The sequence below is a fragment of the Pteropus medius genome, unplaced genomic scaffold (genome assembly GCF_902729225.1).
Source record: "Pteropus medius unplaced genomic scaffold, Ma_sr-lr_union100, whole genome shotgun sequence".
In the NCBI taxonomy this organism is placed as follows: Eukaryota; Metazoa; Chordata; class Mammalia; order Chiroptera; family Pteropodidae; genus Pteropus; species Pteropus medius.
This window is the reverse complement of record NW_024355990.1, coordinates 1,731,988-1,744,824: the sequence shown is the minus strand read 5'-3', so window position 1 is coordinate 1,744,824 and position 12,837 is coordinate 1,731,988. Positions and strand designations below refer to the sequence as shown.

The 12,837-nt window shown below is 62.0% G+C and overlaps 1 protein-coding gene across 1 annotated transcript in view; it reads left to right on the top strand.

The window, feature by feature from the left end:
* Positions 1-12,837, top strand: part of RNF213 (ring finger protein 213) — an 89,067-nt gene that overhangs the window by 9,136 nt on the left and 67,094 nt on the right. The window contains exons 6-12 of the mRNA XM_039859857.1: positions 971-1,148; positions 4,865-5,008; positions 9,856-10,455; positions 10,637-10,759; positions 11,315-11,445; positions 11,985-12,143; positions 12,397-12,596. Of these exons, the coding sequence (XP_039715791.1) occupies positions 971-1,148; positions 4,865-5,008; positions 9,856-10,455; positions 10,637-10,759; positions 11,315-11,445; positions 11,985-12,143; positions 12,397-12,596 (1,535 nt within the window). The remainder of the gene's footprint in view (positions 1-970; positions 1,149-4,864; positions 5,009-9,855; positions 10,456-10,636; positions 10,760-11,314; positions 11,446-11,984; positions 12,144-12,396; positions 12,597-12,837) is intronic.

The window sequence follows — 12,837 nt, the reverse complement described above, 5'->3', positions numbered from 1 at the left end:
AGGGGGTTGCATGGAGAGTTCCAGGCCACCCCAGGCCCGGGTGGAGGGTGGCCGGCTTTCCCAGAGGTGCCGTTGGCCTGGTCCCATGTGGGGGGCTTCAAATACTGGTAGGGCAGGGGGTCGGGGGTCAGGAGCCCCTCCCGACCCCAAGCCCCCACTGCTCCAGCTGGTGCCCCAGGGTGCTGGACAGTTATTTGGGCGTGGGTGGCGGGGTAAAGGTCTGGGCAATGTATTTATTTTTTTGCATTTTTCAAGTTTTCTTGAAATTTTTTTTTTTTTTATAATGAGAAAAAGTAAGATGAGGAGCCTGAGACCCAGCAGCAGTCTAGGGAGGGGCTGGGGGCCTCCGGGGGAGGAGACGGCTAGTCCCCCAGAGCCTGTGGGACAGTTCCAGGGTTTCTTTGGGATGGTCCCCTGCTTTTTCCTGAGATTCGACCCATGTGCATCTGCTGTAGGAGAGGAAAATTTTTCCTTCTACCCCTTAGGTTCTTTGGCTGCTCTAATAAGTAAATTGACATAAGACAGAGTAGGAGAATGAAAACCAAATTATAGTAACACACCTGCCCCCTGCGTACCTGGGAGAGACCCAGGGGAACTGAGTGACTCCGAAATGGCAGGAGCCACCGCCTCGAATACCGTCTCCAGCCGAAGACAAGAGCAAGTGTTTCGGGTGGTGGACCAGGGTCGGGGTGACCTGCACAAGGGCAGCGAGGGGCATGGTCACTATGCAGAATGCACTCGTGGCTTCTGCATCGATAAGAGTTTCTAGAGATGAGGTCACCCCTTCCTGGGACAGCCGGGGAGACCCCGCACACAGGGAGGCTCCCACACAAATGTCCACGTCTCTTACAAGCGGGTAACTTCTACTCAGTTTTCAGAGCCTCTCCCTTGTCTGCTCTTTCTTAAAAATAACCAGCTAAAATAATCCTTATGCCAAAAGACGTGTTTCAGGGTGACGAATTCTGCTTCCCTTCACTGCCTTCGCAGATTCTGAGAACGACCCCAAGGTGACGTCGGCCCCCGAGGGAGAAATGGAGTGTGGACTTGAGCTGAAGGAGGAAGGCGGCCCTTTCTCATCTCCGGGCACAAGTGACCGGCAGCAAAGCCCAGACGAGCCCTGTTCGGCCACCTCCTGGAATACCTATCAGGTGAGGCCAGACCCCGGGGACGTGGGGCTGGCTCTGCCCAGCCCCTGCCCACTCTCGCTCTGCCTCTTCCCGCTGTGGCTTCCTCGGTGGCTGGACCGTGCTCCCCGTGTCCCCATGACGTCCTCTCTAGGACATGGGCACAGCACTGCTGCCCACTGACCCCTGCGCACTGGCCAGCGGCAGAGCCGCCCCTTCTTGTTGGGTGCTTGGGTTCCCGTCCCGCCCGAGGCCTCCACCCGCCTTCCCTGCCCACCAGGCCCAGCGCCCTGTCTCCCCGCAGCTGTGCTGGGCGCGGCTTCTGCCTTGTGGGCGTCCGCCCCCTCCGGGCCTCTTTGCATCAAGGGTGTGGGCCCTGAGGCGCCTCCGGGGACAGGTCATCTTTTGTCTCCCGTCTAGTGTCAGACCCCGGGTGTCTCCTGGGTAAGGGACCACCAGGCTGGAGCCCCAGGCCAGGCCTGCGGGGAGTTACCTGGGCGGGTCCAGGGTGAATGATGGGAGAGCAGCCGCCATGGAGAGGTCTCGCCCGTCCAGACCAGACCCGTGGCGGGTCAGCTCAGGCTCCCTGCAGGATGCCGGGAGCGGAGGGACGAGGGACTGCGCCTGCGTCCGTCCGCTGAGGGGGTCATATCTGAGTAATGAACCCGAGGCAACCCGTTACTGGTTGGGCAGCGCCAATAAAATGGTCAGGCCATGTATCGTGCCATTGTGTGGATGCGCTGCAGCACCGCAGCAGTCCAGGTGGGCAGACGTGTCCATGGCGTCCATGCGTGGCGTGTGCGCGCAGGCGAGGTGCGCGGCCTGAATGCGCCCGGTGTGCGAACATGTTGACGTGCGTCCACAGCAGATAATACGCGTGAGGTGACGCTGGCATGGCATCTAGACGTGTGCTCCAGTGTACGTGTGTGCGTGAACTGGTTCGACGTGCGTGAACGTGGGCATACATGCACCGGGTGCGTACGTGCGCGTGCATGCGGAGCGTGCGTGCATTAGGGTGTGCGGGCAACCGATATCAGTGCGTGATGCGCATCCGATGTCCAGATCAGTGGCTGTGTCAGGCATGTGAAGTATACCGGGGTGACGTAACCGGGGCTCCAGTGAGCAGCGCAACGATGGGAGTGTATGTATTGCAGGATGCGTGTATATTGGGGTATGTATTGGGGTGTGGAGCAGTGTGTGCACTGGGGTGTGTGTGCACTGGGGTGTGTGTGTATTGGGGTGCGTGTGTGAGTAGATATGTGTGGGGAGTGTGAGTGTGTGTCTTTCCCCTGACCCATCCCCAGCTGAGGGCCGGCTTGGAGCCTGGGCCACGGGGGTCACTGGGGTTCGGGCACAGCAGAGGTGAGAGTCGGCAGACGCGTCGTCGAGCGGCGTGCGTGGCCGTGCGATGGAGCATGGCGCCGAGCCGGCGGGATTCACTTTTATTGTTTGTTTTTCTATCTTTTTTTTTACTTTGACAGAGAAAGTTTAAGGCTCTTTCGAAGAAGAAATGGGCAAGAATAAACAAGAAAATTATGAAAAATAAAAGTCCAGAGTGGGACTTGGCTGCACTAGATTAAACAGAACTGTGACAAGGCCACAGTCATTAAGACAGTGACTTCTGGGGCGGTCAGTGAAATGGAGTCTGATGTGTGTAAAAACAGTTGAGGAAAATATACATAAATGTTCATCTCATCTCTGGATGAGGAAAGGTTTTCTAGGAATTAGAGCAAGGGGGAAAAATGCAAACAAAAGATAGTATATTTGACTCCCGGAAAAGTCTTAAAAGAACTAACAACCTCACAGACTATGATAAGCACAATTTAGGAAAGATGTGTAGAGAATATTTGGCTTTACATACAGATATTTTCAGCAAAGAGCGAGTTAAGATGTCAAAAGCTCTTAGAAATCAGATGGGAAACGGTAACTGACCCAATAGCAAGACGGGCCCACGGCAAACGGTCGTCCCCGAGAGAGAGAGATAAGTGACGGCAGACGTGTAAGTTCCACCTCTGGAGTCCGACGCTGAGAATTAAAAGAGCCGCATGATGCCCCGTTAAACCTTCAGATCAGAGCCTCGGTGTAAAGCCAGCGCCGGCAGCGGCGAGGCGGGCTCGGCCTGCCCTTCCGGGGGCGCAAGGTGGGGCAGGTGGCCGCACAGCACCGTGAAGGCACGAGGTGCCACCGAGGCGCGTGCCTTAAAATGGTTAATTTTAGCTCACGTGATTTTCCACAGAAGGGAATTTAAAAAATGCCTAAATGCACAGATACCCACCCAGGAAAGGGAGCTGGAAGAGGGGCGCACACGACCGCCGTGGGGCTGCCTCTGCTGGTTAGCTCGCCACCGTTCCCCATGCCCTACAGTGACCCCACGAAACGCGTATGCTCAGGAAGTGGAGCGTGCGTTGTTGAGAACGGCCCGGTAGGCATGGCCACGACGTTTTAACGGTGGTGCGATGACAGGCCAGGGCACCAGGGACAAAGGCCCAGAGCGAGGACCGGGCCACGAGGCCGGCCTCGTGCCCGGCCACCGAGCGAGGGCTCCTGCGTCCAGCAGTCGTGCGGTTGTGCGCTGGGCGTGTTCGCTAATGAGCTCCCGTCCTGCCTGTCCCCTAGGCTGGCCGGCTCCACCTGGCCCCTTTGGTGGCACTTTGACGCCGACTAGCTGGGGCCTTTGCTGGTTCTTGCTTCCTCCCCAGCGGCTGGTGGATATGCTCTCCCCAGGGTCGCTTCCCTCCGTGAGCAGGTGGGGTCGAAGGCCCCGTCTGGCCCTGTGGTTCCTTCCTTTCTCGGTTTCCTGCCACTAGGTGACAGGGACCAGTCGGCCTGGGTTCCTGGCTCTGCGGGGAGTGGGGCATCTGGCCTGGGGACCGCCCGTGTGCTCCGCTGTCACCCACTGGGCCCGTCCCAAGTGCCCCGTGCAGAAATACCAGTTGCCTGCATTTCCCAGGACTTGGTCCAGAGGCTCTTGCTTTTCCTGCTGTCCTTCTCCTTGAAAGTGGTTCCTGGGGGGCCCCGATGTCCCCTGGGCCCTGGGCCCGCTCCAGTGAGCCTGAGGCCAGACCGGAGGCCACACAAGTGGTTCTCTCTGTGCCCATAGCAGCTGCAGTGTAGGAGCTGGGCCTTGGTTCTGGGCCCTGTTTGCCAGGACTTGCCCTGCCCTGTCCCAGCCGGTGGCACATTAGCAAGCCCCTCTGGGCCTCACTGTCTTCCTTAGAAAAAGGAGGAGCCTGGTGGGAGGAGGAGGTGAGTGCCCCCCTTGCCAGGGCCAGCCAGCTCTGTGCCAGCCGAGGTGCACCATCCACAGCGGGGGTCCTGCCCTGCACTGCCCCAGCTCCTCAGAGTCCCCGGAGGCCTGGCCTGGCTCTGCCCGAGGCGCGAGGTGCCCGGTCCTCCTGGGAACACGTCCACAGCTGCATCTGTGTGCGGAGCACCAGCCCAGGCACTGGGACAGAGGCCCTAGAGAGCCGGGCCCTGCGCTTGCTGGCCCAGGGGTCAGGTGGGCCGACTCGGACAAGCAGCAGCTCTGCTATGGAGCACGTCTCTTACATGGGTTTGCTCTGCGCACCTGCCCGCCCACAGAAGCCCTTCCTTGGGCTTCCTGCACCCGGGACCCTCTGCTTGGACTGCCGGGGTCTGGAGAGGTTTCTGGGCCTGAGTTAGGGGTCCGTGAGGCTTCCGCCAGAGCGGGGCCTCCGGTCCCCCTGCCTCGTCTGAGCCGCGGGGTCGTGTTTCAACAGGGATCTGCGTCAGAGCTTTTTGTAGACGCGGTCGCCCGCACGGCCGATGAGCTGGAGGCCGCTAATCTCCCTCCCAGCAAAAGAAGAAAAGCGGACGCGACCTGGGTTGAGGTGGCCGACGTGCTCTCTGCAGACCCCGAGCAGGTAGTTTGCACACACAGTGGGACGCGGCGCCTCCCACGCGCTCTGCACCTGCATGCCATCCAGCACCCCGACAGGGAGGCACCCTCCGACGCCTGCCCCGCCCGGGGCTGGTCGAAGGCGGAGCCGTGCCCTCAGGATTCGGCTCTTGTGACTGAGGATGCTCTGCTGACTTTAAATTGGCGCATCAAGGTGTGCTCTACTCCCCCCCACCCCCCCCACTCCGCCCCCCACCTTCCTCGGCCCATCGTTGTATTTCTTTTGAAACTATCTCCTTTGAGATGCTGGGAGACGCACGTGCCAAAAGCTGCACGCGCCGTACGAGATGCTCTCTTCGTGGCGAAAGGCAGGGGCCCAGGTCCCCGTGAGGGCCAGAGCCCTCCGAGGCGCATGTCACCGCCGCCGTCACCTGGATTCGGAAAGCCAGCGGGGTGTGTGGTGGATGCCGCTGGACTTAGTCTCAGGTTTCCGGAAGTTCGAATCCTGCATTAGGAGTGTCGCATTACTAATAATATAAAAAAGGAAACTAGCTAATATCTATAATGAAAGCATTTTTGCTTATGAGGAAAAGCCTGTCAGATGGGTGGGTTTTTGTTTTTATTAAAAAGAGGGTTTGGGCTGGTGGCTGCTGCCCCGGGTGTGCTGTTGGCGGGAGCCTGTGGTCTGGGGGTCCCCATGAGGGCCATTGTCCTGGCGGTCACCCTTTCCCTCGGTGAGCATCTCCAGGAACTAGGTCGCGGTCCCCGCGAGGGTCCCTCCCAGGCCTGCCCCCCGCTGTGCTGCTGCTTCCCTGCCAACCTTCTGGAAGGCAGGCACCACCCCAGTGTCCCGGGGAGGGTAGGGCACCTGCTACGAGGTCAAAGGCCTCTCGCCACCTTCTGAGATGCCCAGAGGGTGGGGCACCTGCCACAGGGGTTCCTCCTGCACTGCGCCCTGACTCTGTGGCCTCGGGCCCGAGGGTCTGTGGCCTGGTGCCTTATCTGATGAAAGCTGTCAAGTGTCTTGATTACTTTGACTTATCTGGGTTGGAAGCAACCTAATTTGAGGTGCGATTATTTTAACCATTAGAAATCTTTGGGTGGCAAATAATCGAAAACCCAGCTCAGATTCGGTAATGTGATACAGGGCACGTGTCACGCATGTAACGGAGAAGCTGCCGGGTAGAGTGGCTGTAGGCAAGGCTTGATCCAGCCGCGAGGTCTGGGCATCTGTCCGTGCCTCTGCTCCGCCTTCCGGATGCCTCTCGGCCGCCGTCTTCGGCACGCGGACCTTTCCTCCTATGTCACTTCTTGGCTTCCGCAGGTAGCCACTTCCCAATGCGTCCTTCAGGAGCAAGAGAACACCTCCCTTGGTGGCTCTTCCAGGAGGCAGAGGCAGCGTCTGTTCCCCCAGGGGAAGCATATTCCTCAAATCTCCCTGGCTTTGATTGGCCCACGCTTCTGTCCCTGAACCAATCACTGCAGCCAGTGAATTCACCGCTGGCTGAGAACAGGGCAGCTCACGGCACACGGGCACCAAGGTGGCCTCTGCTGTGCGTGGGAAGCAACCAAGGCCACCGCAGCACCGAGGGCACGTCCCTGTGCGGGTTGCATCCCCTCTGTGGCCCGTGCACGGTCACCGGGCCAGCTGGTGTGCGTCGAGTCTGCAGGTCAGCGATCTTTCTGGTTCCTGTCGCAGACTTTTCTTCTTGCTTCTTCAAAGCCGCGCCTTGTGTTTGTAGAGGTGCAAGGTCAGTTTTACGAAAGACCGAAGCTCAGAAAGGTTACCGTCACTCAGGGCCTGGCCCCGCTGAGGTGGCCGGGGAGACGCAGACAGAGCTTTGCTCGGGCAGTGCTGGTGTGCTGGGAGGACGTGTTTGGTCAGATGCCAGGCGGAAAGGTGACACCATCTTCTGCCCGGTCACCCTTCCCGAATCGGTGCACCACTTCCTGTCAGCACAGGCTGTGCCAGCAGACGCCAGGTGGTTTGGGCAGAGCTAGAAGGCCCGTTTGTCAGCCCCGTGCCCTTGCCAAGCAGCCTCGTGGCCCCCTCCGGCTGGCCCGTGTCCGCCTCGGCGTGTCCACCGCAGCACCCCGCTCCCTGCAGCAGGCACCTCTCCGGGGTCCCCAGCCTTCCCGTGCACTCCTGACCCGCACTTACGTGAGGGGGCGGGGGGCCGGCTTCGCTTCGTTGCGTGGAAAAGTAAACGGGCACTCGCTGTAAAATCAGAGATGCCTCGTGGCGGAAGAAACCCCAAGAGTTAGCAAACTTACTTCGTTTTTAGTTAGTTCCCTTCATTTCGGGCTCCCGTGGTCATTTGTTTTGCCTTTTGGGAAACAGCCGTATTCCGAACGGGCCGCATTCAGGACCAGGTTAATTAGGAATGCGTTCGCGTGTGCGCGTACAACTCGGAATATGTGTGTGTGAAGCTCACGTGTGGAAACCATATAAAATCTTGGTTCTCGTCGAGGAAGACGTTTAGGTTCCGGCCCTGAGCCCTGCGTACCGGGCGTGCCAGGCCAGACTAGGTGTGCGAAGGGCGCCCGGCCCGCACGCGTCCCCCACAGGTGTGCGTTGGTCACCATCTGCTGCCTGTGCAAAGTCCGACTCTCGAGGCAGCTTGCAGGGAGCACGTGAAGCAGGACAGAAAAGAGAGAGCGGGTGACGAGGAAGGCGAGGTGCGGGGCCCAGGGCGCAGCCCGCACGCCCGTCCCGCGTCGGCCTCGTTCGAGGCGCTGGGTGCAGAGGCGAAGGGGACAGAGCTCCCCTCGGGGGGAGAGAAACAAGCAAGTGTATGTTTCCTGTGTGTGTGTGGTGGGGGTGGTGACATCAAGCAGGGGGCCGGCTGGGGGCGTCTGCTTTTCTGCAGAGGGTGTCAGGACGGTGGCTGTGTCTGGGGAGAGGCAGGCGGTGGCAGCAAGGAGGTGTCCTGATTGCCCCCGGGATTTAGTTTGTGGAGGTGACTGGGGACCGGGACGAGGGGTCAGTGCTGTGGGGTCACAGTGCCCAAGAGGAGGCGGCACTGCACGCACGGGCGGAGCACCGGTGCTCTGGTGGCAGCGAGGCCCGGCCCGTGTGGTGGGGCAGAGTGGCCACGTCCAGCAGGTGCATAATGGCGGTGGCCCCGGGCTGGCAGGCACCTGGCCCCGGGGTGATTAGGGCCGGAGGGTGAGAGGCCAGGAAGGTGGTGGGGGTACGGAGGGCCTCTGGGTCGGCTGGTTTGCACATGAAAATTGGGCTCCCTGGAGATTTGTCTGCTGTCTCTAGGAACTAGCCAGCCCTGGGGGCGGGGGGGGGTGCTTCCAAGGCCCCTAAAATGACAAAGCACCCTAAATACAGAAGATAAAATGCAGGATTAATACCTGAGGCCAGGGCCGGAGGAAGGTGGGGAGCTGGGGCCGAGGGGCTCTCGGGCCGCGGTTAAGCTCTGTGCCGGGTGAGCGAGGCGGCCGCGCCTTCGGTGGCGCAGGCGCGAGGCATCGTCGCTGCATCTTCTGGCTTCAGTGTCTTCCAGACGCAGCCTGTGCCAGCTCATCCACGAGCCTTCCAGGCTCGGGCCACCTCCGGCGGCCCAGTGGCCGCACGCGCCTCCGCCATCGGCGCGTCCCGTGTGCCGAGACCGTCTGTTTTCAGTCTGTCTCCCTGACTCAGCTCCCAGCTTCGTGGGGACGGAACGTGGCTTGCTCTCCTGCTCCTTGGTCCTCGCGCGGGTGCCAGGCTCCTCCACCGATCTGTGTCGAGTCGACGCGACTTGATTTCAGGCAGCCTCGTGCTAAGGAGGAGATTCTGCCGTGGGCCACGGGCCGGGCGGTCGGTGCACACGGCCTCCCGCTGGCCTGCCCACTGGTCGTCCACCAGGAAAGGGAACAGAGGCGCTGGTGCCCGGGCACCAGAGTTGGGGCGAACGTGGCCGGGCTTCCAGGGGTGACCTGCTGCTCACAACAGGGCTCGGGCTGGTGGCCGCCCCTGGAGACGCAGACCCTCGGGGCCCCAGCATGCGCCCAGACCTGTCGCCCGTGGCAGAGGGGGATGTTGCCACCTTAAACGACCTTTGTCCAGCCTCTGTCTCCCTATCGTGATGTTAGCGGGTGTCAGTTCTCGGGTTCAGAAACCGCCCTTGGGGTGGCCCGCGGTGGCCCCACGTCATGCTCGTCACCTGGGCAGAGGTGCGGGACGTTTGCTCAGGATTCTTGCTGGGAATCCGGGAGCTGACCCAGAATGAGGCCACAGCGCCCCACGTGCAGACGAAGCCACGCCAGCGCACCGTCCCCACGCGAGGCAGGGCAACGACTCCCCGAGGGGTCCTCGGGGGGCCCCTCCACGCCTGCTTCTGACAAGCTCCATTTCTGATTCCGAAGTCGAGGTCGCAGCTTTGAGCAAGGGTCTCCCGGCCGAGGCGGGACGGGTGACCGAGTGCATCCGCCTCCGCCTTCACGCTGCTCCAGCGTCTGTGAACGCGACACGCCCTGCGAGCGTGGCTTGCGGAAGCCACCGTCGCGGGCCACCCCCCAGCGCGGTCCACGCGGGGCCACCAGCTCTGCTCTGGCCAGCGCCGGGCCACTGCTGGCGCCCAGGCTCCGTCCACCAGCCCCGTTCCTTGTGCATCTCGGTCTCATTGTGTCCGAGACAAAGCAGTGGCAGGCGAGGCGGGTGCGAGGCGGGTGCGAGGCGGCTCGGTGGAGCTGGGCGGGACTCTCTTCCCGTTCGTGTGCTTGTTTATTTTTATCGTTGTCAGAGTTGACAGGACGGCATTGTATTAGTTTCAGGTGTATGGGCTTGACATTCTCACGCAGTGGAGAGGAACTCGAAGGAAAGTGTGGGCGACAGTAGAGTAAACCTAAGAAGTGAGATTTGTGTCTCTTTCTGTCTAGAGCAAAAAGAAGAAAAAGAAGAGAAAGAACCGGCAGGCGCGCGGCCCCGGCTCCCCCGGGCCGAGCTCCCTGCCCCCGCGGCCCGCCACCCCCTCTGGCCCGAATTCGCTCGCAAACCCTGGGTTCCAGGACGCAGCCGGGCCCCGACACCCGGCTCAGCAGGGCGGTCCGCCCGGCCAGCTGAGCCCGGCTCCGGGCACGGGCGCGATGCCGGTGGCGGGGTCTCCGCAGGGCCAGCCTGCAGCAGCGCCGACAGCAGCCCCCGGAGGCTCGTCCCCGAGCAGCCCCGCACCTGAGGGTCAGGAGCTCGGCGGTGCCCTCCTGGAAGCGGGGAACCACGAGCCCCCCGAGCCCTCCCAGGACGGTGCCGGCCCCACCGCCTCCGCCTGTGGAGGTGGCCCCGGGAAGGAAGACAGGGCCCGGGACCTCCCTCTGCCTGAGTCCGAGGGGGACCACGCTGAGCCCAGGAAAGACCCGCAGGCTGCCGGGCAGCTGGCCGAGGCCGCCCCCTCTGGGGTGAGTCGCGAGCGGAGTGACCACGCTGAGCCCAGGAAAGACCCGCAGGCTGCCGGGCAGCTGGCCGAGGCCGCCACCTCTGGGGTGAGTCGTGAGCGGAGCGATGACTAGGGGGCGCCCGCGGAGCCCTTGACGCCTCGCTGTCTGGGGAGGGACTGTGGAAGGGACGGCCCCTCCACCCCGAGTAGCTGGTCCCCGTCCCTGGGCAAGTCCCCTGTCCATTTTGTCATCTCGGCCCTGATGTTTTGGGTCTCGTTTCTTCCAGGCAGTAGATGCTGCTGCTCAGCCAGCGAACGCAGAGAAGGGCACTGAGGGAGAAGTTAAAAATAAGACTCAGAAATCGGAACGGCCTCCAGCCAGCACCGCCGCTCCCAGAGGACACTGCCAGGTGACGTGTGCGCGACGGCCCCCGCGTCCCGGCCGTCGTCCCGTGCCGGCGCCTTCTGACCCCGCTTTCTGAGCAGCTCGCTTTTCATTGAGTTACACGCCACACACGCATCAGGTGCTGGGTGCGGCCATGAACGAGCCCCAGCTCCTGCCTTCACACACCCACGTTCTAGAGCGAGACAGGCAGGAAGCAGCCAGGCCGGGGGGGAGTGCCTGGGAAGCGGGGGGGTGCCAGGCGCTGCCGGGGTCGAGACGGGTCGTGGCCAGGCCTCCCCGAGGACACCTGGAAGAGCCACAGGCAGACGAGGCGGAGATCTGGGGTGGCGAAGGGAATGGCACGTGCCGAGGCCCGGAGGTCGAGGGTGGTGGCCGCTTAAGGGGTAGCAGGAAGCCGGCACCCCGAGAACGATGAGCGGGGGGCTCCCTCGGAGCTGTGGGGGGCACTCCAGAAGGCGCCGGCAGGTTGTGAGCACTCTGGCCGCTGTCGAAAGCCTCGCCTCTCGGGGGCAAACTTGGAGGCTGGTCCTAGAAGTTGGGGTTTGGTCACCTTTCCCAGGACGGGACGGCTGCCCCTGGAGAGAAAGCAAAGCCGGAGAAGCCGGAAGGAAGCGCCAGAAGCCACGTGGACGCTGTGAAGCATGAGGATCAGAAAAACCGGAAAGCCGGTGCACAGCAAGCTAAGGACAGGTGGGCAGCCCGGCGTGCGCGCGGGGCCAGGGACGGCCTGCCCCAGGGGCCCCCACTGCACCCCGCCCCACAGCGGGGCCCCCAGGCCGCCCTGTGTGCACGTTTTTGGGGGAAGGGAATCGACCCCGAGGTGGGGGGAGGGTACCTGCCCCGGTGTCTTGCTTGGCTTAAGTGCTCAGCCACAGTCCCTGAGGGCCCAGAGGCAACAGGGCCTCACAGACACGGGACAGAGACTGTCACATTTCAGAGGGCCGGCCAGCCCCTCCCGCCACTGCCCCCAGCCCCTCGAGAGGGACAGAGACTGTCTCCAGCCCTGTACCCTCTTCCCCACCACTGCAGGAGAGGCGGGAGGACCCACACGGTGGGCGGCGTGTCGCAGTGTGCGTGCTCTTGTGTTTGAGCCGGTGCGTGTTAATGCACAGTCAATCAACAAGGACCGTGTGTGCGTGTGCGCGCGTGTGTGTGCGTGGGCGTGCACGGGAGCAGAGGGAGGGACAGATCTGGAGGTGACCGGCGTTTCCTCTGTGGCTTTCCTGCAGCCCCCTGAGCCCCGGAGAAGGAGTCATGGTGTTCTTTCATGCAATCCTGTCGAAAGATTTCAAATTCGACCCCTCCCAGCACCAAGTATTCATCAGGGGGGGAGAAGAGCTTGGGAAGCCCAAGTGGAATCACAATTTCTGCACGATGCACTATAGCAAGTGAGTACGCCAGGGCTCGCGGGGGCCCCGAGAACGTACTGGACGTCCGGGCCCTGAAATAGATCGAGGCCGTCATTTGTATCCAGTCGACGAGGTCCTTAGACTTTTGGAAAATGAATGCTCCGGACAGCGTCGCTGTCTGGTCTCCCCGTGGCCGCTCTCGTGGGCTGTCAGGGGCCGTGCGGTGTTCGGGAGGCACGAGGATTTCCGCGCGGCCGTTCCGATGACCGGCCGGTGTCCCTTTTGCGCGCAGGGACTTGGGCCAGCACGGGACCCTCGTGGAAGGCAGCGGCATCATCTCCAGGCAGCACCTGGACAAGCCCATCCCGTACAAGTACGTGTTCTCCCGCGCCAAGGGCCCCGTCGAGTACGAGTTCATCTACAAGCTGCAGAAGCAGAAGCACGAGCACGTCAACCGCTGTCTGCAGGTGAAGTCGGAGCTGCTGGGCGCAGGTAGGCCGCGGGCGCCGTCCCCCGTGGGCCGGGCCAGGTCCCCGTAGCAGGCGGAGCCCGGGGGCCCCGCGCGCCCCGCCCGCCGCGCCGCCCTGCGTTTCCGGCTTCACTTTATTCTCCGTTTTCTCCTTTTCTTTCTCTTGTTTATATTGTTTCTTATCTTTCTGTTTGTTCTTTGCGCTATTTTCTACTCATTGCATGTAGTGTGTGTGTGTGCGTGTGTGTGTTACTGGTGCGTGTG